The sequence below is a fragment of the Phocoena sinus genome, chromosome 16 (genome assembly GCF_008692025.1).
Source record: "Phocoena sinus isolate mPhoSin1 chromosome 16, mPhoSin1.pri, whole genome shotgun sequence".
Lineage (NCBI taxonomy): Eukaryota > Metazoa > Chordata > Mammalia > Artiodactyla > Phocoenidae > Phocoena > Phocoena sinus.
The window spans coordinates 62,673,502-62,698,959 of record NC_045778.1 but is presented as its reverse complement, the minus strand read 5'-3'; the positions used below and the strand labels follow the sequence as shown (position 1 = coordinate 62,698,959).

The 25,458-nt window shown below is 40.1% G+C and overlaps 1 protein-coding gene across 5 annotated transcripts in view; it reads left to right on the top strand.

The window, feature by feature from the left end:
* SORCS1 (sortilin related VPS10 domain containing receptor 1) overlaps positions 1-25,458 on the top strand; it is a 575,069-nt gene that overhangs the window by 479,804 nt on the left and 69,807 nt on the right. For all 5 annotated transcript variants that reach the window (XM_032609239.1, XM_032609238.1, XM_032609234.1 and 2 more), the window contains exon 18: positions 13,231-13,402. In XM_032609239.1, coding sequence (XP_032465130.1) covers positions 13,231-13,402 — 172 coding nt within the window. The remainder of the gene's footprint in view (positions 1-13,230; positions 13,403-25,458) is intronic.

Sequence of the window (25,458 nt, the reverse complement as noted above, 5' to 3'; positions counted from 1 at the left end):
CTAAGAAGCCAAGATAATCTTCTCAAGGGACAGATTTCTTTTTGCTGTTAAGCCAGAGAGATTTCTAGATGTGTTTATAAAAAAGTGGGTGTAGAAGTTTTTGTCTGTGGAGTTTATTTAGAGGAGCTATTAATCCCTCCCGAAAGAATGTAAATGTACACTGACAGTTCTTATTGATCCTCAGGGCTAGTTTCTCAACATTCAATGGGAATATTTACTCAGGAAGTTAAAAAAAAAAGATTTTGAAATAGCATTAATTCAGTATCTATATAAAAATACTTAGTGGGTCCAGGAAAAAATATATACACATAAAGTATAGCAAAATAGCAATCTCCATACTGTCAACATACATTTAGAATGTTTTAAAAATGCTTTCTATATAAAGCAGAAACTAACACACCACTGTAAAGCAATTATACTCTAATAAAGGTGTTAAAAAAACAAATAAATAAAAATGCTTTCTAGAAACATATTCCTTTCTACATCAGCTATGAAAATATTTAGACCTTGGTTATCCTGGCACTGCGCTCTGGGGTTGCTATTTCCAGGGTCTCTTGGGGGCTGTGGTCATTTCCCAAGTGATCCCATTTCTGATCCTGACAGGAATCTTGCTGTTCAGTCTGATTTATTCAGCAAGATTCGTCACTGTGCATCACAGAGAATAACTGGTCCTAAAAGTGGTGCATGTGTTTCAAGTCCACAGGAAGGAAATCACTTGCATTGTTTATAGACCCAGCACTGCAAGGGCCCAAGTAACTGTTTTCTTGGAACTCACCCATGCAGTCGCACAGCAAACGCTCCATAACTGTTGCTACAAAGTTGATTTTTCAGAGTATCTTTCTTAGATGCATTTTCCCATATTGTTATGGGATGGCATTAGGGTTGTAATTAAGAAGGTGTATGTGGAGATCTGGTTCCTCACATCGCTGTCCTTGCCCACATCAATGGTATTGACAATAGCGCCCCTCATCCGCGTGGTATGGCATTATGGCAGGAGAGTTCCAAACTCAGTCCCAAGGCCCATAACCACTACTTGCCCCCTGTGTGAGCTTAGCAAGCCCTCTAAACTGCATCTCTTTTTTTTCTTATGTGCGAACAGAGGGATTCTGTTGGATGGTCTTTGAGATCCCTTTAGGTTCTGACATGTTCATGACCAATTTGAAATGATTCAGTATTAGGATTCCCCGGACTGCAGAGGCTTAAAAGTAGGGAAATTTTCCTTCTATAAATTTGTTGTACAACTAGTTGACTCTAGCAGTGGATTCCATGAGCCATTCTCGTGATTTTTGATGCTGTCATTTAGTTTAACGTGGCCATACGTCTCACTTCATCAAGTTGGCGTTCAGAATGAAGTTACATTCTATTTACTGTTCAAATTAAATGACTCGTGCTTCCATCCTGCTTAATGCAAGAGAAGTTTTCTCTCCTCAACCTAGTCTTCTGTCTGAGTAGAGTCCCCTAATCCCAAGGCTTGCTTACTCAGTTTAAGGGGAACGTCCTGAGAGCTATTGCCTTGAGGAGAGAAACTTGGAGAACCTGCTTAGTCAGCCATGGAACCCCATTCTTTCTGAATGTTGGGGTTATGGCCGCTACATAGGATTATTGTTGAAATATGAGCACATTGGATCTAGAAAGATTTTAAGTGCTAGCCATACACTGTCCCCAGAACCAGCTCCCTTCTCTGTCCCCAGGGCTTGCCCCATTTCTCATTTCAAGTTAAGTGTCATTGCAACAAGGTGGTTTTCCCTTGAAAACAAAGACACATAGTACAAGCCAAGAAATTAAACTATTTAAATTTTTCTTGTGTGCACAAATGAGGGTCAACAGAGCTCAGTGACAACAAGACCTACCTTGGCTATAATAAAACCTAGAGTTCTAGCTCTTTCTTGGTCATTACATGTAACAACTACTGTGAAAAAAGAGGAGACATCATAGGAAAACGTAATTTCTACACTGATTTTTTTTTTGTTGTTGTTGTTGTTTTTTGCGGTACGCGGGCCTCTCACTGTTGCGGCCTCTCCCGTTGCGGAGCACAGGCTCCGGGCGCACAGGCTCAGCGGCCACGGCTCATGGGCCCAGCCACTCCGCGGCATGTGGGATCTTCCCGGACCGGGGCACGAACCCGTGTCCCCTGCATCGGCAGGCGGACTCTCAACCACTGCGCCACCAGGGAAACCCTCTACACTGATTTTTAATGAATGAATAGAAGCTTGACACAGTAAAGACCATCCCAGGCAGAATGAACAACACAGGCAGAAGAAGACATGTAGACTTCAACCTGGCCGGAGCTCAGGAAGCATGTCAGGAAGTGGGAAGAGCTAAAGCTGAAAAAAAAATGCATTGAGGACAGATCATGGAGCTCTCCTTTAAACCTGAACTTTACCCTTTATGGGTAAGCCATAGGCAGTTTTGAATGATTTTTTTTTTTTTTTTTTTTTTATGCGTTACGCGGGCCTCTCACTGTTGTGGCCTCTCCCGTTGCGGAGGACAGGCTCCGGACGCGCAGGCTCAGCGGCCATGGCTCACGGGCCCAGCCGCTCCGCGGCATGTGGGATCCTCCCAGACCGGGGCACGAACCCGTGTCCCCTGCATCGGCAGGCGGACTCTCAACCACTGCGCCACCAGGGAAGCCCCTTGAATGATTTTAAGGAAGGAATTGATGTGGTCTGATTTGATCTTAAGATAATCTTGGCAGTAAGAGCATGGCTTCTATTTTCAGGGAACTTGCTGTATAAGAGCAAGCTAATATTTAAAATCTTAAATACTGACTTTTTACTACCTTTTGATATTTTAACATTTATTAAGATCTTGCAACATGCCAGGTTCGATGCTAAGTCCTTTTGAATGCATTATCTCATTTAATCCTCCCAAGAACTTTAGGAAAAGATTCTGTAATTATCCCTATTTTACATGCAGAGAACCCAAACATTAGAGTCTGGGTAAATTGCCCAAGTGTATCTAATGAGTGAGAGCCTGCATTTAAACTCAGACTATTTGGTTCCACAACACTAGTTTGAACCACCAGGGCAGTGATCTTTAATCCTGGCTGCACACTAGAATCACCAGGGGAACTTAAAAACAAAACACACTGATGCCCAGAATTCTCAAGTAAACCATAATTTCTGGGGTCAGGGTCTTGACATCACATACAGGGTTGTGATTGACTAAACTAGACTATATTGTCAACTTAGCATACACTGAATAGTCATAAACATCTATATCAAACATCTGTACCATAAACATCTGTACAAAATCATAAATTAAAAAAAGAACTGCTGAATAGCAAAATCACAGGATATGAAGACTTCCAATGTTTCTTCCAGTTTTACTCTGACAAAGAAAAACTATGGCCTTCCTCTTTTTTTTAAGACTGGCAGGCAGCCAGCAGGAAGATCAAAGAGGGTAGGGGTAAAAAGGAAAAGGTGACAGAGGAGTATCAAGAAAGGAAGGAAGAGAGAAGCTGAAACTGGGGTTGTTGAAGTAACAAGACACTATCTACAGATGAACGGTCGGTAATATCAAAGGTATATTTGCAGAATGTTTCCTTTCAGTAATTGTACAAAGACTCCCTTGCCATTACAAAGCAGTTTTATTCTTGGCAGATTGAAGAATGTTTTACTAACTAAATGCATCCCAGTAATATTCAGAGCTTAGGTCCAACATAATCATAAGTTGCCTTGTTATTACAGAGGTAAGCAGCCCCATTTAATAACATACTAAATGTATTATTCATTTATGTAACTCAGACCCAGGGATTGCTGCTGGGATGAAAATTGAACCATTCTGTAATGCAGGTGTGTGCTTACTTGAGTAAATGAACTCTGTATTTCTGCACAGTTTTCTTCTAAATTTCGGGGACTGGTCTGGTAGGGCTAATGTGATGCCATTTTCATCCAGGAAATAAAATGGTTTCAGAATGGTTTTTAATGAGCATTTTTAAAAAATTAGCAACAGTCTTCTCTGTGGCAGAATCCCAGAGGGATGGATTTGTGCTTTGGGTTTAAGCAGGACTCCTGCTGCTGCAGGATTCAGGAAAGCCTGTGGCGATGATTGGTCAGAACAGTGACAAACAAAAGGAATGTTCTCTAGCTGATGATTCCACTGGTGATGGTGGGCCCATGCCTTCATAGCTGCTCACCAAGATAGAGTCACAGGTGTGCTTGGATGCTAAGTGATTAAAAATTATAAGCTGCCTTTAATTTGCATAGTGCCTTGCCTCTGAAACACGCAGGGAATTTCTGATGCACGTTTTTGATACACGCAGTGAGTTTAACTCACTGGGATGCCATAATTACCGTGTGACATTGCTGGTCATTTTCTGCTACCATTGCTGGTAACAGAATGTCACCATTCTCCAGTGTCTGTACGGTATTTTTCTTCTTTCCTATCTGCGCTTATTTTCTTTCACATCAGCGTACAGTCATAAGCATCTACAATGGACTTTTCAAAATACCAGATGGGGTGATGTTCAAGATGCTCAGATAGGACAATGACCTATCAGAATGAGTAGGGATCTTAGTGCGGGAGCAGGGTTTGGGAGGTTTCCTGGTGTTCTAGGTATTAACCCATTTGCTTCTGGATTGCCAGGAGAAGCAGGGACTCCAAGGATAGGGGTCAGCATGGCTGGGTTGGTGGGTGAGATGCTTGAAGGGTTTCGGGCAGTGGTAAGACCCAACTGTTAGGCAGATATTTCCACATTTAACCTCGTGCAGTCATCCCAGTGTGAACCTCCTGATTAGCAGCCTTGCATGTCTGGGGCACAAGGATGCTCTCTAGGAGCTTAAAGTTCACAGTCACACGGGAAGAAAATCATAAAAGGCATAAATGACTCCTATCAAGTAAACCATAGGATTCCTGTAAGAGCTTAGAGGACATATCTCACTCCAGTTAAAGAGGCAGTAGAGTGCAGTGGTAAAGAGTACATATATTCTAGAAACAAATTATCTAGGGTCCTAACTGTGTGGTCTTGAGAAAACTAGTTAAGTTCTATGAATCTTAATTTCATCTGTATATTGGGAATAATAATACCTTCGTTATTAGGGATATTCTGAAGGCAAATCATGTTAAGAACTTAGTACAATGACTAGAACATATTAAGCCCTCTCTAAGTATGAACTTCTTATGATTTTACTATCATAGTCAGGAAAAGACAGGAGGTAAGCTGCCACTTAAAGTGTGGTTAAGGGAGATTGGTTCAAGATGGCAGAGTAGAAGGATATGCTCTCACTCCCTCTTGTGAGAGCACCAGAATCACAACTAACTGCTGACCAATCGTTGAAAGGAAGAGACTGGAACTCACCAAAAAAGATACCCCACATCCAAAGACAAAGGAGAAGACACAATGAGATGGTAGGAGGGGCACAATCACAATAAAATCAAATCCCATAACTGCTGGGTGGGTGACTCACAAACTGGAGAACACTTATACCACAGAAGTCCACCCACTGGAGTGAAGGTTCTGAGCCCCACGTCAGGCTTCCCAACCTGCACGTCCGGCAATGGGAGGAGGAATTCCTAGAGAATCAGACTTTGAAGGCTAGCAGGATTTGATTGCAGGACTTCGAGAGGACTGGGGGAAACAAAGACTCCACTCTTGGAGGGCACACACAAAGTAGTGTTCACATCGGGACCCAGGGGAAGGAGCAGTGACCCTATAGGAGAGTGAACTAGACCTACCTGCTAGTGTTGGAGGGTCTCCTGCAGAGGTGGGGGGTGGCTGTGTCTCACCGTGATGACAAGGGCACTGACAGCAGAACTTCTGGGAAGTACGCCTTGGCTTGAGCCCTCCCATAGTCCGCCATTAGCCCCATCAAAGAGCCCAGGTAGGCTCCAGTGTTGGGTAGCCTCAGGCCAAACAACCAACAGGGAGTAAACCCAGCCCCAACCATCAGCAGACAAGTGGATTAAAGTTTTACTGAGCTCTGCCCACCAGAGCAACAGCCAGCTCTACCCAATACCAGTCCCTCCCATCAGGAAACTTGCTCAAGCATCTTAGATAGCCTCATCCACCAGAGGACAGACAGCAGAAGCAAGAAAAACTACAATCCTGCAGCCTGTGGAACAAAAACCACATTCACAGAGAGATAGACAGGATGAAAAGGCAAGGGCTATGTACCAGATAAAGGAACAAGATAAAGCCCCAGAAGAACAACTAAAAGAAGTGGAGATAGGCAACCTTCCAGAAAAAGAATTCAGAATAATGATACTGAAGATGATCCAGGACCTCAGAAAAAAGAATGGAGGCAAAGACAGAGAAAATGCAAGAAATGTTTAACAACACCTAGAAGAATTTAAGAACAAACAAACAGATGAACAATACAATAACTGAAATGAAAAATACACTAGAAGGAATCAATGGCAGAATAACAGAGGCAGAAGAACGGATAAGTGACCTGGAAGACAGAATGGTGGAATTCGCTGCTGCGGAAAAGAATAAAGAAGAAAGAATGAAAAGAAATGAAGACAGCCTAGGAGACCTCTGGGACAACATTAAAGGCAACAGCATTCACATTACAGGGGGTCCCAGAAGGAGAAGAGAGAGAGAAAGAACCTGAAAAAATATTTGAAGAGATTATAGTTGAAAACTTCCCTAACATGGGAAAGGAAATAGCCACCCAAATCCAGGAAATGCACAGAGTCCCATACAGGATAAACCCAAGGAAAACACACCAAGACACTTAGTAATCAAATTGGAAAAAATTAAAGACAGAGAAAAATTATTGAAAGCAGCAAGGGAAAAACGACAAATAACATACAAGGGAACTCCCATAAGGTTAACAGCTGATTTCTCAGCAGAAACTCTACAAGCCAGAAGGGAGTGGCATAACATATTTAAAGTGATGAAAGGGAAGAACCTACAACAACGATTACTCTACCTGGCAAGGATCTCATTCAGATTCAATGCAGAAAACCGTTACAGACAAGCAAAAGCAAAGAGAATTCAGCACCACCAAACGAGCTCTACAACAAGTGCTAAAGGAACTTCTCTAAGTAGGAAACACAAGAGAAGAACAGGACCTACAAAAACAAATCCAAAACAGTTAAGAAAATGATAATAGGGACATACATATCAATAATTATCTTAAACATGAATGGATTAAATGCTCCAACCAAAAGACACAGGCTCACTGAATGGATACAAAAAAAACCCCCATATGTATGCTGTCTACAACAGACCCACTTCAGACCTATGGACACATACAGACTGAAAGTGAGAGGATAGAGAAAGATATTCCATGCAAATGGAAATCAAAAGAAAGCTGGAGGAGTGATACTCATATCAGATAAAATAGACTTTAAGATAAAGAATGTTGCAAAAGACAAGGAAGGACACTACATAATGATCAAGGGATCAGTCCAAGATGATATAACAATTCTAAATATATATGCACCCAACGTTGGAGCACCTCAATACATAAGGCAACTGCTAACACCTATAAAAGAGGAAATCGACAGTAACACAATAATAGTGGGGAACTTTAACACCTCACTTACACCAATGGACAGATGATCCAAACAGAAAATTAATAAGGAAACACAAGCTTTAAATGACACAATAGACCAGATAGATTTAATTGATATTTATAGGACATTCCATCCAAAAAACAGCAGATTACACTTTCTTCTCAAGTGCACATGGAACATTCTCCAGGATAGATCACATCTTGGGTCACAAATCAAGCCTAAGTAAATTTAAGAAAATTGAAATCATATCAGGCATCTCTTCTGACTACAACACTATGAGATTAGAAATCAGTTACAGGGAAAAAAACGTAAAAAACACAGACACATGGAGGCTAAACTATACATTACTAAATAGCCAAGAGATCACTGAAGAAATCAGAGAGGAAATCAAAAAATCCCTAGAGACAAATGACAATGAAAACACCATGATCCAAAAACCTATGAGATGCAGCAAAAGCAGCTCTAAGAGGGAAGTTTATAGCAATACAAGCCTACCTCAAGAAACAAGAAAAATCTCAAATAAACAATCTAACCTTACACCTAAAAAACCAGAGAAAGAAGAACAAACAAAACCCAAAATTAGCAGAAGGAAAGAAATCATAAAGGCCAGAGAAGAAATAAATGAACTAGAAACAAAGAAAACAATAGCAAAGATCAATAAAACTAAAAGCTAGTTCTTTGAGAAGATAAACAAGGTAGATAAACCATTAGCCAGACTCATCAAGAAAAAAAGGGAGAAGACTCAAATCAATAGAATTAGAAATGAAAAAGGAGAAGTAACAACTGACACTGCAGAAATACAAAGGATCATGAGAGATTACTGCAAGCAACTATATGCCAATAAAATGGGCACCCTGGAAGAAATGGACAAATTCTTAGAAAAGCACAACCTTCCGAGACTGAACTAGGAAGAAATAGAAAATATAAACAGACCAATCGCAGGCACTGAAATTGAGACAATTAAAAATCTTCCAACAAAAAAAAGCCCAGGACCAGGTGGCTTCACAGGCGAATTCTCTCAAACATTTAGAGAAGAATTAACACCTCTCCTTCTCAAACTCTTCCAAAATATAGCAGAGGGAGGAACACTCCCAGACTCATTCTACGAGGCCACCATCACCCTGATACCAAAGCCAGACAAAGATGTCACAAAGAAAGAAAACTACAGACCAATATCACTGATGAACATAGTTGCAAAAATCCTCAACAAAATGCTAGCAAACAGAATCCAACAACACATTAAAAGGATCATACCGCATGATCAAGTGAGATTTATCCCAGGGATGCAAGGATTCTTCAATATACACAAATCAATCAATGTGATACACCATATTAACAAACTGAAGAATAAAAACCATATGATCATCCCAATAGATGCAGAAAAAGCTTTCGACAAAAATCAACACCCACTTGTGATACAAACTCTCCAGAAAATGGGCATAGAGGGAACCTACCTCAACATAATAAAGGCCATACATGACAAACCCACAGCAAACATCATTCTCAATGGTGAAAAACTGAAAGCATTTCCTCTAAGATCAGGAACAAGACAAGGATGTCCACTCACCACTGTTATTCAACGTAGTTCTGGAAGTCCTAGCCATGGTAATCAGAGAAGAAAAAGAAATAAAAAATTGTAAAAGAAGAAGTAAACCTGTCACTGTTTGCAGATGACATGGTACTATACATAGAGAATCCTAAAGATGCCACCAGAAGACTTCTAGAGCTAATCAATGAATTTGGTAAAGTTGCAGGATACAAAATTATTGCACAGAAGTCTCTTGCATTTCTATACACTAATGATGAAAAATCTGAAAGAAAAATTAAGGAAACACTCCCATTTACCATTGTAACCAAAAGAATAAAATACCTAAGAATAAACCTACCTAGGGAGACTAAAGAACTGTATGCAGAAAACTATAAGACACTGATGAAAGAAATTAAAGATGATACAAATAGGTGGAGAGATATACCATGTTCTTGGATTGGAAGAATCAATATTGTGAAAATGACTCTACTACCCAAAGCAATCTACGGATTCATTGCAATCCCTATCAAATTATCAATGGCATTTTTTACAGAACTAGAACAAAAAAATCTTAAAATTTGTATGGAGACACAGAAGGCACCGAATAGCCAAAGCAGTCTAGAGGGGAAAAAATAGAGCTGGAAGAATCAGACTTCCTGACTTCAGACTATACTACAAAGCTACAGTAATCAAGACAGTATGGTACTGGCATAAAAACAAATATAGCTCAATGGAACATGATAGAAAGCCCAGAGATAAACCCACGCACCTATGGTGAACTAGTCTATGACAAAGGAGGCAAGGGTATACAATGGAGAAAAGACAGTCTCTTCAATAAGTGGTGCTGGGAAAACTCGATAGCTACATGTAAAAGAATGAAATTAGAACACTCCCTAACACCATACACAAAAATAAACTCAAAATGGATTAGAGACCTAAATGTAAGACCGGACACTATAAAACTCTTAGAGGAAAACATAGGAAGAACACTCTTTGACATAAATCACAGCAAGATCTTTTTTGACCCACCTCCTAGAGTAATGGAAATGAGAACAAAAATAAATAGGACCTAATGAAACTTAAAAGCTTTTGCTCAGCAAAGGAAACTGCAAACAATATGAAAAGACAACCCTCAGAATGGGAGAAAATATTTGCAAATGAATCAGCAGACAAAGGATTAATCTCCCAAGTATATAAACAGCTCATTCAGCTCAATATTAAAAAAAACAAGCAACCCAATCCAAAAATGGGCAGAAGACCTAAACAGACATTTCTCCAAAGAAGACATACAGATGACCAAGAAGCACATGAAAAGCTGCTCAACATCACTAATTATTAGAGAAATGCAAATCAAAACTACAATGAGGTATCCCCTCATACCAGTTAGAATGGCCATCATCAGAAAATCTACAAACAACAAATGTTGGAGAGGGTATGGGGGAAAGGGAACCCTCTTGCACTGTTGGTGGGAATGTAAATTGATACAGCCACTATGGAGAACAGTATGGAGGTTCTTTAAAAAACTAAAAATTGGGGCTTCCCTGGTGGTGCAGTGGTTGAGAGTCTGCCTGCCGATGCAGGGGACGCGGGTTCGTGTCCCTGTCTGGGAAGATCCCACATGCCGTGGAGTGGCTAGGCCTGTGACCTATGGCTGCTGAGCCTGCATGTCCCTAGCCTGTGCTCCGCAACGGGCGAGGCCACAACAGTGAGAGACCCGTGTACCAAAAAAAAAAAAAAAAAACTAAAAATTGAACTACCATATGACCCAGCAATCCCACTACTGGGCATATACCCAGAGAAAACCATAATTCAAAAAGAGGCATGCACCCCAATGTTCCTTGCAGCACTATTTACAATAGCCAGGTCCTGGAAGCAACCTAAATGCCAACTGAAGGACAAATGGATAAAGAAGATGTGGTACATATATACAATGGAATATTACTCAGCCATAAAAAGGAACGAAATTGTGTCATTTGTAGAGACGTGGATGAATCTAGAGACTGTCATACAGAGTGAAGTAAGTCAGAAAGAGAAAAACAAATATCGTACATTAATGCATATATGTGGAACCTAGAAAAATAGTACAGATGAACCGGTTTTCAGGGCAGAAATTGAGACACAGATGTAGAGAGCAAACATATGGACACCAAGGGGGAAAGCAGCAGTGGGGGTGAGTAGTGGTGTGATGAATTGGGAGATTGAGATTGACATATATACACTTATATATGTAAAATGGATAACTAATAAGAACCTGCTATATAAAAAAATAAAATAAAATTCAAAAAATAAAATAAAGTGTGGGTAAGTTTTAGGCAGCTGATAAGGCATACAGGAGGACATGGAAGCAGAAAGAACAAAAGAAAGGAAGTACTTTCAAGAGGGTGGAAAAGAGAATTTTGGCAGAATGAGCTAGTTGGGAAGAAAGAGTCCAGAAAAGTAAAACAAAGGCTTCTTTCGCAAGATCAGAGGATTTTTGACTTGTCCTAAAGAAAGTGGAATCCATGAAGGTTGTGAACAGGTAGGATAAATAATGATGTTAAATAAAAATAATTGACAGCATTTCATAAGCACTTGCTAATTGTCAGGGGCGTTTTAAGTGTTCTGTGTACATTAATCCATTTCATCCTTAGAACTGCCCTGTGAGGTGAGCTTAATATTAATAACTGGCCTTGCAGTGATCCACAGTGTTCAAAGCACTTTCCCAGACAGTATTTAATTTTATTTTCTCAACCTTGCTTTTAGGTAGTCATTCTTGAGATTTAGGGACAGAGAAAGGACTTTGGCTAGATTTGAAGGGTTTGGAAAATAATAGTCTGCAGGCCTGCACACTACCAGATTTCGTAAATAAAGTTTTATTAGAATCCAGATGCAATCATTCTTTCGTGCACTATGTCCACTTTTGTGTTACAACCAAAGAGCTAAGTACTTGTGATAAAAACTATATAACCTACAAAGCTGAAACATTTACTCCCTGGCACTTTATGTAAAAAGTTTTGTCAACTCCTGGTCTAGAAGAATGGAAAGACCTTGGGCTTTGATTGCTTCCATTTTGAGCTCTACCAATAACTTCAAGCAGGTAGACTTGAGAAATCAAATATATGAATACACAAAGCTGTTGCTGTGGACTCCACACAAAAAAAGATGATGAATAGATAACACTGAACCTCAGAAGTCTTAAAGGTTAATTATTTAAAACCCACAGATTCTAATGTACTATGCATCTGATCAATTGTCTAGGATACATTTGTAGGATAATTCTTTTTCTTTTTTTTTTCTTATTAAAGCTAAAACAAGAAGAAAAAAGCAAAACAGTTGGAAGGATTTACTTATCTGTAGACTGAAGTCTCCTTAATGTGAGGTTTCAACTGTTTAGACAGTATAACTCCTCATGAGATATTGACTAAAAACTATCAAATTTAGCCAACTTTCTGCTCTGTACCATTAGTACAGCATCTTGTATGGTATCTAATGTTGAGGCATATAACGCGTAAGAATCTATTCTTTCTCCGAACTACACATTCCTTTGCGATATCTATTACTCATTCTAACCCTTAATTATATAGCCTTTGAAGTATCTCCTAGATTATCCATGTACATCTTTTCAGCTAGATTATAAATTTATTGAGGGCAAGGAAGGACCATGTCTTCTACTGCTGCTATGCATTTCCCACAGCTCCAAAGTGAATTGATTTGATTCATCGATTAAATAAATAAAAGCAGTAAATTAAAATGTTAATAATAGATACAGTGTGTTCGTATGATGATTTGGCTCTCTGTTGGGTACTTTCTATGAATAAACTGTAATCTTCAGAGCAACAGGAAAGGTAGTTATTGATAGCCCTCAAGGCTAAGCAGAAGGTTCAGCTTCAAAAGTTGGGAGTGGGGCTTCCCTGGTGGTGCAGTGGTTGAGAATCTGCCTGCCAATGCAGAGGACACGGGTTCGAACCCTGGTCTGGGAAGATCCCACATGCCGCGGAGCACCTGGGCCTGCGAGCCACAGCTGCTGAGCCTGCGCGTCTGGAGCCTATGCTCTGCAACAGGAGAGGCCACGACAGTGAGAGGCCCACGCACCACAATGAAGAGTGGCCCCCACTCGCCGCAACTAGAGAAAGCCCTCACACAGAAACGAAGACCCAACACAGCCAAAAATAAATAAATAAAAATTTATTTTAAAAGTTGGGAGTGATCCAAATTATCGTGAGCTGGATTACAATTTGACCTTCTTTTTTTCCATTTAGGTATAGAAAGGTGGTTTCCAATAACTGCACTGATGGGGTGAGAGAACAGTACACGGCCAAGCCACAGAAGTGCCCAGGGAAGGCCCCGCGGGGGCTCCGGATCGTCACCGCTGATGGAAAGCTGACAGCGGAACAAGGGCACAACGTTACTCTCGTGGTGCAGCTGGAAGAGGTAGGACCAAGGCCCGTCTCCCCTCTACCTTCTAGAGCCAGTGATTTTTCCTAAGGAGTCATGGCTCCCTTTACATGTCTTTTTGTCTTGGTTTACATATATATATATATTTTTTTTTTTTTTTAATTTTAAATTTTGTTTAAAATTTTTATTCTACTTTTAGTTCCTTGGTTTACGTTGTTGTTATCATTTCACTTTCTCTGACACATTTCTTCAATTATTTTTATTTCATTGTAAGTTGTTCTTCTCTCACTGAATCTCTCACTTGCTAGGGATTCTCTTTGGATTTAACCTTGCCGTGTTGGCACTTTTAGCAAAATGTTTTCTCAGAATACATCAATGATATGCCTATAATAACTTAACACACATACATACTGAACTAACCTAAAAGCTGCTAATGCTGTCTTCTTCTGTTAACCTGAAGTCTTGGCTTTTCTTTCTAAAGGCAACATACTGGTCATACATATAGCATCAAGGCCAATCTAAACATAATTGAGTATAATTTCTTTGACAATTAATAGGTTTATTTTTTAATAACACCTCAGGGATATTATAAGCATCAATTATTATTTGCCAAATTATGATTGTCTGAAATTTATGAGTATTTAGATGGTAGGATAAGATGACATTTATGTTATGTATTTTAGAATGTACACAGGTGTGTTTGTCATCTTGTAAATGAGGAAGATGATCTCTAAAGGATAAACACTTTCATAAAATTATCTCAATTGTTAAATCAGATATGCTACCTTCAACCATGTTTTCTGAATACCTAAAATATGGCCAACACTGTGCTAGGCCTTGTGAATACAATGGGATTTTAAAAGTTCATAATGACACCAGGATGAAGATATACAACATTGACTTACCCCATCCTCTTCTGATAGCCCAGTGGCTCTCAGCCTTTAATATGCATAGGAATTACCTGGTGGGCATGTTAAAACAGTTTCCTGGGCTCCGTCGCCAAAGATTCTGATGCAGTAGGTTGAGGTAGGACCCAGGAGTATGCATTTCTAACAAGGTGGTAGGTTATGTATCATGCTTCAAGAAAAAAAAAAAAAAAAAAAGAAGGAAACAAGGGCAACATCAAGAGGGATAGACCAGTCTGAGAGGTTCTAGAGTGTGACTTGAAGGGGAAAAGATGAAGCAGTTAGGATTACATTGTCAGGTTTACTCAAAATACTTAGTATTTTAATTCCTGTAGAAAAAACTGTGAACTAAATGAGTTTGCAACCCTGGCTCTGGTGATGCTGTTGCTTTTAGTTCAAGGACCACTTACAAAACCACTACTCTAACCTAGTACTCTTTTCTACTATCCCCTTAATAAGTGCCTTTTAACCATACTCAGTTTTCTAAATACTAATGCTCCCCAAAGTTCTTCAGTTGGAACTAGAAAGAGATGGGCCAATTTAGACCAATTGGAGTTGCTTGCATTTCACAGAAATAAATCTATGGGGACTTCTGCCTGAGGCTATGACAGACTAGCTTGCTGCAAACCAGATATATATGTATTATTTAGAGCAAGAGTGAGAGAGAGAGAGTGGGAAAGAGAGAGGCAGACATACACAAAGAAGGAGAAAGAGGATTTGAGAAGCTACAGTTCTTTTCTTGAGAGATGGGAAATTCATTGTGATGAGTCTGACATTTATGCTGTATTTCCCCTCAAGAACCTTGCCAATTCATACATCATACTGCATAAGAGGTCAGATTTTCAGATTCTCACCTTTCAGAAGGTGAGGTGGAAAGTGTTGGCTAAACATCTGTTGGTGGACTTACAAGCCTGGGAAGATAGAGGTTGGATTTCAGGGTTACCAAGTCAGCTGGGACTGACGATGTCAAAACACAGAAAGAAGGAAAGCATAGAGAAGTCATAGAATATTCTGTGTCTTTTGTTCCCTTGAGTTACTTGACACTATCTGAGGGATACAGACAAAATAGAAAGTAGTCAGTTAAGAGGATGTGAAGTCAAACATAGGTTTTAGAAGTATTACATTTGGGGGAGATAAAAAAGTTGAGGTTAGGGACTATCAAGAGGAAAGCCCTGGTGAACAATCCAAGACTAGGTTCTGGAGACTCCTGGAAAGCTCTATGCTAGGAGGAAGGACAAAACAGAATTAGACCAGACTCTCTACACCCTGAAATCACAACTGACATTTGAAGGGTTAGAGTGATTTCCCCCCATTTTAAATGTCCGTCAGAAGCTATAACAAATCCTCTTTAGGAAAATAACGTACATCAGAGGCCTTCCTTGTTTTTTGCGTATAAAAGTTGGGTTGTTTAAATAATTACAGAGATATCAAGAAACAGGACCAAGAACAGGAAAAAAGCAACAGAGGAAAGAACAGTTGCCTGAGATATGATTAATATGTTTATGAATATGGGATAAGATATAAAATTTAACCCCACAGCAGTCATCAATAGGAGGCAGTAAGCGTTTGGAAGTTATAGAAAATAAAGATATAATTACTGATGTTGATCAACATCAGCATGAAGAAATGCCAGTACACATATAAAATGGAATACCATACAACGATGAAAAGCAGCAAGCTACTGCTACACACAGAAATGTGAGTGAATCTCACAGCTAATATTGAGCTAAAGAAATCAGACTGAAAAAAATGCATATTATGTGAGCCTACTTAATCTGCAAAAAATAGGCAAAACTGATTGACGGTGATAGACATGAGAATAATTATCACCTTTGAAGGGGGAGTGGAAGGGAGCATTTTGGTGGTGTTAGCAATTTTCAATTTCTTGGTGATTAATAAATACATTCACTTTGTAAAATTCAAGTTGTGTATTTAACGATGTGCATATTTTTATGTGTACTGTATTCCACAAAAAGCTTACTTAAAAATCACTTCAGAAATTCAAATAAAACACTTAGTATTTAGGTCATTAAACAATAAGGAAAAAGAAAACTGTTAGGCAGGGATTCATTTTCCAGGCCAATCCTATATCCTGTGATGAAGGTGAAGGTACCTTTCCCAGAGACATAAGGAACCTCGTTATGATACTCAGAAGAACAACATCTTTTGAAGCAGCAGATGTCAATGCTGGAGCAGGATTCAGAATTTAGATTTTTATTTCATTTTGAAGAATACAGTAGAGCAAGATCTGAAAGAAGAAATCAGGCCTGGTCAACTCCAACCTCTGTACAGCCTCCAGGGACAGAGGCCAGGCTCTCATCTGTTCAGTGTTGCTTTCCATGTCACCAAGATGATCAGGTGTCTCAAACTTGGCTGGGTGATGTGGGAACAGATTGGGAAATCTGGTTCTAAATTGTGTAAATTCATGCCTTCTGGGCACAAAAAGGGGGAAAAAAATAACGAGTGAGTTCATTCCACTCGAATGGGCAAAGCTACAGCAGCAGGGATGAGTCTGCTGCCTGCACCTGTCAGAATTGGCCCCTTGATGCTCTTGCCTCCTAGTACAAAGCACCAAGCCCTAAGGACTGTCCCCATGTCAAGAGGCCCTGGAGACCCCACATTTGATTGTGAGATCCTGTGCTAATGAGTCACAAGCTCGCCTTACAGAAACAACCTCAGTTTCTCTATTAATCTCTGGATTATATATGTAGGCATGGCTGAGGTGTGTGATAAACAGTGCAGAATACAGGACAACAGAGTGTCTCAGAGAAGCTGAGGAGCACTGAAACTTGACACGATAATGGTTCAGATGTCCAACATTGACTGAGCACTAACTATGGTCCAGTCTATGAGTCTTTCATGGATTGTCTCATTTAGATCCCACTGCAGCCCTGTGCGAGTAAGTATTGATATTATCATTATCATTTTATAGATGGCACAGCCGAAGCACAGAAAGGCAGAGTAACTCACCTAAGATCACACAGCTACTAAGTCATGGAGCCAGGAGTCAAATCCAGGATCTGTGTTCTCCTGCCTTTCTACTGCTTCTCTATGGCGGAAACAACCATTTTCTGGCAAAGAACTTCATGTATTTCCTAAGGCTCTCTAGAGACGCTTGGCAGGAGTAACAAAGATCAAGGGGTAGAAAGAACAGGCAAAATTACCTACGCCCAAACCAGTTGGCGCTGTGGCTGCTGCTGTATTCTTAGACACTCGTCAACATGTAAATCAAGAGTTTCCTCCTGGATTTTCTGAGAATATTCATGGCTTGAGATCAGCTTGTTGAAAACCATTTCAGCAAAGAGAGAGGCCAAATCCTCCTCTTTGCAATTTATTGAATGGCTACAGTGTATCTAGTGCTGTTTTATCCACTCTAAAGAATGTTGGAAAACATAGGATATGAACGCAGTACTCAAGGACTTTAACATCCATGTATACCAAACTTCTCCTGAGTCTTAGGTTATGAATTAGGTTATAATATTGCTAAATTAAATGTAAAACACAAACAAACAAAAACTCCTGACATGTGCCACTGGTAATACATGGGTTCTCTACATCCTCCTTAAAATTTCTATGAGTTCACTTCTCATTTGAATTTGTTGCTCCTGAATTTACTTTGAATGGAGTATCTGATTTACCCCCATACCTAGTGCCAGTTCTTTATAACTATAGGGATATTAATACCATGCTTCTGATTCCCCTAAAGCAGCAAGTCCTCCAGGTGCCAAAGGGACCAAGAAGTCCCTGCTACATTTTGATACGACACCGTAGTGTGATTAATGAGATGTGGGCAGAAGACTCTCCAAGCCAGTATAATATTTTATCATTTGGGCACCAAAGATCTTGCTCCTGTGTCTCATGGTTTATTGCTCGTTCAAGTTTCTCCTCTAGACTTATCTTCTGTCTGCGAGGCTAGGTTGGACTGGGGACTGATGCAACCCCCCCCCCCCCCCGCCTTTCTTTGTCCCCAGTTATTTACATACAAACCCCTCCATGTAGGCTCCATCTCCTATGTATATCAACTAAAGCATTAGAGACCTGAGGACTGAACCGTTCCACCAACTAGTTAGATATGTGTGTTTATTTGTTCTTCAACAAATATTTTACTGAGTTCCAATTTTATGTCATGTACTTTTCATTTATGAGTAGACATATTTCAGCTTGTGGAACTACATGTTTTTGGGTTAACTAGGACCTCTGCTGTATCAAGTTTTAAGTAAAAATCTAAACACACAAAATGGAAAATACTAAATATTTTGTATTCATTCAAAACAAAAAGAAAATTAATTTACTTAATTAAATTATAATAATGATCTACATTAGATTATTACAGATATCTATGTTACTGATCTATAATAGCAGTCATCCTTTTTTGGCATCTCTCAATAAATGATCGATATTATTAAGATAGGAATCATATCCTGCCTGGTTGCGGCTCTAGCATCTCTGCTTACCATGCCTACAATAGTGATAGGAACTCAATAAATGTGTGTGGATTTGGATAGGCTTCCCCAAGGAGTGTAGAGATAAAGTCTAAACTTAAAAGGAAAAAGACTCTTAAAATTTGAATAACATCCCAAACATGTTAAAGTCTTCATCTGAAATCCAAATCCCTTCCTTTATTCTGTTCTAGTGCATGTCCTAATTCTGACATAAGAATATCAATGAAAACCTTGCTAAAACCAGAGCAAAGAAGAGAACTTCTTATTGACTGAAGATAATCAAAGGCTAAGTACACTGATGCCAACTTGTAACTCCATGTACGATAGGATGTGCGTGAGCCAAAATTTTGCAGATTTGACAAATGCAGGAAATGGAATCCCTTTTTGTAAATAGCCTGTGAGCCCACCCCCACATCTAGGTGACACAATGACATCATAACACAAGTCCTTCAAAATCCTACAGCTTGGTTACTCAGAGAACCGCATAATTCTATTGAAGTTGATGAAAAGCTCCCTTGTCGGGAACCCCATCCCTACTGCTTTGAGGATTCTCTCCAAATTTACCATAATAAAAGAATCTTGATTAGAAGCAACAAGGCAAAGGAGCCAGTCTTGCTTCCATCCCAGACTCACTCATTATGGCAGATCCAAGAACACACACACATGCACACACACACTCACACTCACACTCACACTATGCATTTATGCATCACTGTTTTCTTAAGGACAAAGAACATTGATCCAGGAACCAACCAAGAAGGGAGAGGAGGAATCCATGAAGTTGTGTTTAAGAAGCCGAACATTTTACATTTTACGACACCTGAATTTTAGGAAGCTAATCGATGGTGTTTTGCAGTGAGACCCCAGCAATGAGAGGTAGCATCTCTGTCTGAAGATTTGCTTAAGATGGATGTCCTCTGAACCACTAATGAGCACCTAGTGAGTCTATAGACTTTCAATGTGATAACTCGGCTTTCTAGAGAAATCCAATGAGAGAACCTGAAGGCACAGGATGGATGGCAGTCTTAAGAACTCAACAAAACTGATTTGGAAGGCATTCATTTGAGAGGACTGCTAGGCAGAAGTAGTGTCTGCATGTTATGGGAAATAATTAAATCTGTTTTAAATAGCTGTAAGAATAAAGAGATGCAATTCGCTGCATAATTTAAGACTTTTAAATTAAATCTGAGGCAAGGGACTAAAATTAAAAACTTTGATCCATATGTCATTGTTTTAATACTTCAATTTACATACAAAGACTGGAACTTAAAATTTATGATTATAACTTCTTCTGTGAGATTTAACTCTGAAACGTGAAGGCTGTGTCCTCATTAAATGGATTTCAATGAGCTGTAATTTCACATACATTGAAAGACTTATAGCCACATAAAAGTAACCACAATGTAATAGCACTTCATAAATACTGCAGGATGCTGCCAGCCATCGGATGATAGAGAAGTTGACTTTTGATAATTTTTTTGTGTCTGCGAGACACTTATCTGTTGAACTGATAAAGGAATCTGATCTACTTTTTCATCTGCAGAAAGAGTTGGCATAAAGAGTTAGCAGGAAGTGTTAAGTCCAGGCAGGTGTCACTTTCCAGCCCAGATCCAACTCAGAAGGTTCAGCTGTTTTATTCTTCCACACAAAGGAATGGGAGCTGATTTCAGTGAGCCATGGAGATTTAAGAGCCTTTCTCATGCATATATTATTCCTTACTCTGTTCAGCTTTATTCTCTTTGACTCTAGCAAGGTAATTGAGCCCTTCGTTTCTTCCCCCTTGTTGCTCCGGATTAAAAAGGAAAGAAGGAAATGAGGCAGGCAATGTAGGTTGTCTTTAAGAGGGCTGATGCCTGAAGTTCAGGTTGTATTCAGGTTAGCAGCTCTCTCTAAGGCTCTACTGTTCTCTCTCCTCAATACTGGTCCACAGGCATTGGTGTATTTCTATTCTTTAGGGTTTCAGAGAATAGATGTTTGCAAAGAACTTCAGTCTGCCTTGACAAGCAAAGAGAGATACTTGGCTCGTTAGTGAGACATCCAGTACAGTAAATATCCCAAGGGCAGGAGTCATGAAATGGTCTTCAGTTTGGATTTTCAATCTTTCAACCTATCTGCTTCAGGCCCTCCCAACACCGGTGTCCACCACCCCTTGAATCAGGGCTTCACCAAACCACACAGTTCTTGCCCAAGTGTGTAACTTCCTCAGGTTTCTGGCTTTGCACTTTGCCATTCATTATTCCATGGCTCTCTGTCTTACCAGCTCATACCGCTGTGTAACCCACCTTTCACGTGCAATGGGAAGTCTCCATCACATGACAATAGTACTTGGATAAGTTCTGCATCTTCGCCAAAGAGCGGAGATTATTTCAGCAGCCTGGAGGAATGTTGGAATATGTGTGCATGTCCAATAATGCCAATTACAAGAATAATAGAATTATGAAAATGACAGTTTACCTGGCCTAGAAATGACAACTAGGATCATCATCATCTGCCCATCTTTATAGCTAAAGAAACTGAGGTCCAATTGTAAAATGCATTTCAAGCAGCATTCAACCAGGTCTTCTAACTCTCAGGTCACCACCTGCCTTCTTTAGGGCACCTCTTCCACATATAGAGATGTGGATTTCTATAGATCTCTGTAAAGTCACTTACATCTCATAACAACTTAATAACTTGGAAAAGTGATGAAGTGACATCCAGGGCAAGAAATCAAATGTCCATTTCATAGACAGGATCTCATGACTCAATTAAGTCCACCAAGGGATGCTGGGTATAAAAATTCTGAAAGCTATTTAAAATGTTGACAGCAGAGCATAAAACAGTGTAATAATTTCAGTATTGCCGTTGTTATTGTGTGTGCGTGTGTGCACGCGTGTGCACACGCACGCACATTATTATTGGTTAATATGGTATTCACCAGTGTAGCAATGTGATCTCTGGGTGGTACGATTATGAGCAATTTGAATTTTCTTCTTCCAAGTTTTATGCATGTTCTACAGTTTTGTCGAAGAATTCATCATGGCTTTTCTCTCTTTGTTTTTCTTTCTTCTAATAAGGTCAACATATTTCTATTACATATTTTAGTAATAGGAGAAACTCATTGTAGGTTTATTCCTAAAGGAATCTTCCTACTACTCTTTCTTTCAAAATGTAACTTGTTCTTATGACATACCTGAATGTTTACTTTTAGAGTGATTTTTTTAAAAGTCATTCAAAAACATTTATACAATTTACGTCATTGGGCAGCCCCATAGTTTTCCTGCCAAAGGCTGCTGGGGTGATTCCTGAAGACACCATATAGCGGTAACAGTATAGCAACGCCCTTTACCACCTAAAAAGGGTTTTGAAAGCACAATGGATCAAGGTTCTGACCTCTCGGTACCACAACGTCCAGATGAAGTAAGGAGGCCTTTGCTTATGGTCATTTGTCTACTTACACAAGCCAAGTGTTCCTCCTGACTCATGGTGTTCTGTTCCATGCTAAGCCAGACAAGTACAGAAGATATAAAAATGAAATTTGGAAATTTGCTGTTCATTTAAACACGTGGTGCTACAGCTTATTTGTGAGTGAAGGATTAAACCATTTTGTGATGCTCCAATAGGAAATTCTTGGTCTGAGCATTAGATCCAGAAGTATTTGGATATTTAGTTAGGCAAGTTCCAAGCATCATAGTCCTCAAAGAAGGTTCAAGCCATCTGTATTTCATCAGAGCGAAGGCGAAATACGCATCCGATCAAATTATTTGGTGGGTCCATAGCCTGGTCTTCCTGGCATCACTGGCCTTGTCAGACCTGAGTTTTCTGGTGAAATCATAAAACCCCATGGACTACCCTCCTTACTGTTGTGAATGTTCTCCCTTCAGGTCAAAGCATCCAAGTTTACTGTTGCCTTTGCTCCCAGAGAAGCCCGAGGTCTGCATATCTGGAGAGATGCCTGTGCTATTGAAAAGCATCTCCGAATAGGCAAGGGAAGGAGGTTGAGTCTATATTTTGCAATTGTGCCGATATCTAGATATCTTGGGATTATGTCCAGAGCACAGTTTTGAAACTGAATAGAAGCACATAGGGAATGCTTCAAACCAGACAGCCAGGAAACACTCCCAGCTGATCTGCTGTGGCAGCCTCAGCATTCAGCAATAGTAGTACCTCTTGGAAGTGATGCTAGGAGAGCTAGGAGCAGAAGATGGGGCATGTGCAACTGCCTTTTATCATAGACTGGTGTTGTCCTGTGCTGCAAGGACTTGGTTGGCCACTATAAAATGGCAGTTCCAACATAGTGTCAGCAGTGGATTCCTGTTTACAGCCATCTCACTCTTTGTCAAACACTCATATCATCAGAGGTCTTCATAAATGTGCTTTGTAGCTTCCATGGTGTTTTCTAGAGTGTGGAGTATTACACCGGGCTCCTCTCACATCACTATTTAATGAAGAATTTGATCTGTGCTGGCGTTCCTCTAACGGGTTTCAGTTACTGAGGCTTACAAACACTCCCTGTTTTTACATATCAGTCAATCCATTCTTCAGCATCCATCTGGGAATGAGCACATGGAATACTTTGAGTGTCTTCTGAACAAGAGGTAGTAGTGATGAACGTGGAGTTAAGAAGAGCTTGGTTCAAACTAATCTTGTGACTCTAGGCAAATTTTAACAGTCTTTTAGGTCTGAGTCTTTTAGGGATGAAGATTCAATGAGGGAGAGACCTTCAAGATGGTGGAGGAGTAAGACATGGAGATCACCTTCCTCCCCACAAATACATCAGAAACACATCTACATGTGGAACAGCTCCTACAGAACACCTACTGAATCTTGGCAGAAGACCTCAGACTTCCCAAAAGGCAAGAAACTCCCCATATACCTGGCCGTGTGACTGACAGGGTCTTGGTGCTCAGGCCAGGTGTCAGTTCTGTGCCTCTGAGGTGGGAGAGCCGAGTTGAGGACATTAGTCCACCAGAGACCTCCCGGCTCCATGTAATATCAAATGGTGAAAGTTCTCCCAAAGATCTCTATCTCAACACTAAGACCCAGCTCCACTCAATGACCAGCAAGCTACAGTGCTGGACACCCTATGCCAAACAACTAGCAAGACAGGAACATAACCCCATCCATTAGCAGAGAGGCTATCTAAAATCATACTAAGTTCACAGACACCCCAAAACACACCAACAGATGCGGTCCTGCCCACCAGAAAGACAAGATCCAGCCTCATCCACCAGAACAAAGGCACCAATCCCCTCCACCAGGAAGCCTACACAACCCACTGAACCAACCTTATCCACTGGGGACAGACACCAAAAACAACAGGAACTACAAAAATGCAGGCTGGGAAAAGGAGACCCCAAAAACAGTAAGTTAAGCAAAATGAGAAGACAGAGAAACACAGCAGATGAAGGAGCAAGGTAAAAACCCACCAGACCAAACAAATGAAGAGGAAATAGGCAGTCTACCTGAAAAAGAATTCAGAGTAATGATAGTAAAGATGATCCAAAGTCTTGGAAATGGAATGGAGAAAATACAAGAAACGTTTAAAAAGAAACTAGAAGAACTAAAGAGCAAACAAACAGTGATGAACAACACAATAAATGAAATTAAAAATTGTCTAGAAGGAATCAATAGCAGAATAACTGAGGCAGGAGAATGGATAAGTGACCTGGAAGATAAAATTGTGCAAATAACTACCACAGAGCAGGATAAAGAGAAAACAATGAAAAGAATTGAGGACAGTCTCAGAGACCTCTGGGACAACATTAAACGCACCAACATTCTAATTATAGGAGTCCCAGAAGAAGAAGAGAAAAAGAAAGGGAATGAGAAAATAGTTGAAGACATTATAGTTGAAAACTTCCCTAATATGGGACAGGGAATAGTCAATCAAGTTCAGGGAGCACAGAGAGTCCCATACAGGATAAATCCAAGGAGAAACACGCCAAGACACGTATTGATCAAACTATCAAAAATTAAATACAAAGAAAAAATATTAAAAGCAGCAAGGGGAAAAAAACAAATAATATGCAAAGAAATCCCCATAGAGTTAACAGCTGATCTTTCAGCAGACACTCTGCAAGCCAGAATGGAGTGGCAGGGTATATTGAAAGTGATGAAAGGGAAAAACCTACAAACAAGATTACTCTACCCAGCAAGGATCTCGTTCAGATTCGATGGAGTAACTAAAACCTTTACAGACAAGCAAAAGCTAAGAGAATTCAGCACCACCAAACCAGCTTTACAAAAAATGCTGAAGGAACTTCCTAGGCAGGAAACACAAGAGAAGGAGAAGACCTACAATAAGAAACCCAAAACAGGGCTTCCCTGGTGGTGCAGTGGTTGAGAGTCCGCCTGCTGATGGAGGGGACACGGGTGCGTGCCCCAGCCTGGGAAGATCCAATGTGTGGTGGAGCGGCTGGGCCCGTGAGCCATGGCTGCTGAGCCTGCGCGTCTGGAGTCTGTGCTACGCAACGGGAGAGGCCACAACAGTGAGAAGCCCACATACCGCAAAAAAAAAAAAGGACACCCAAAACAATTAAGAAAATGGTAATAGGAACATACATATCAATAACTACCTTAAATGTAAATGGATTAAATGCTGCAACCAAAAGACATAGACTGGCTGAATGCATACAAAAACAAAACCCATATATATGCTGTCTACAACAGACCCACTTCAGGCCTAGGGACACATACAGACTGAAAATGAGGGGATGGAAAAGATATTCTATGCAAATGGAAATCAAAAAAAGCTGCAGTAGCA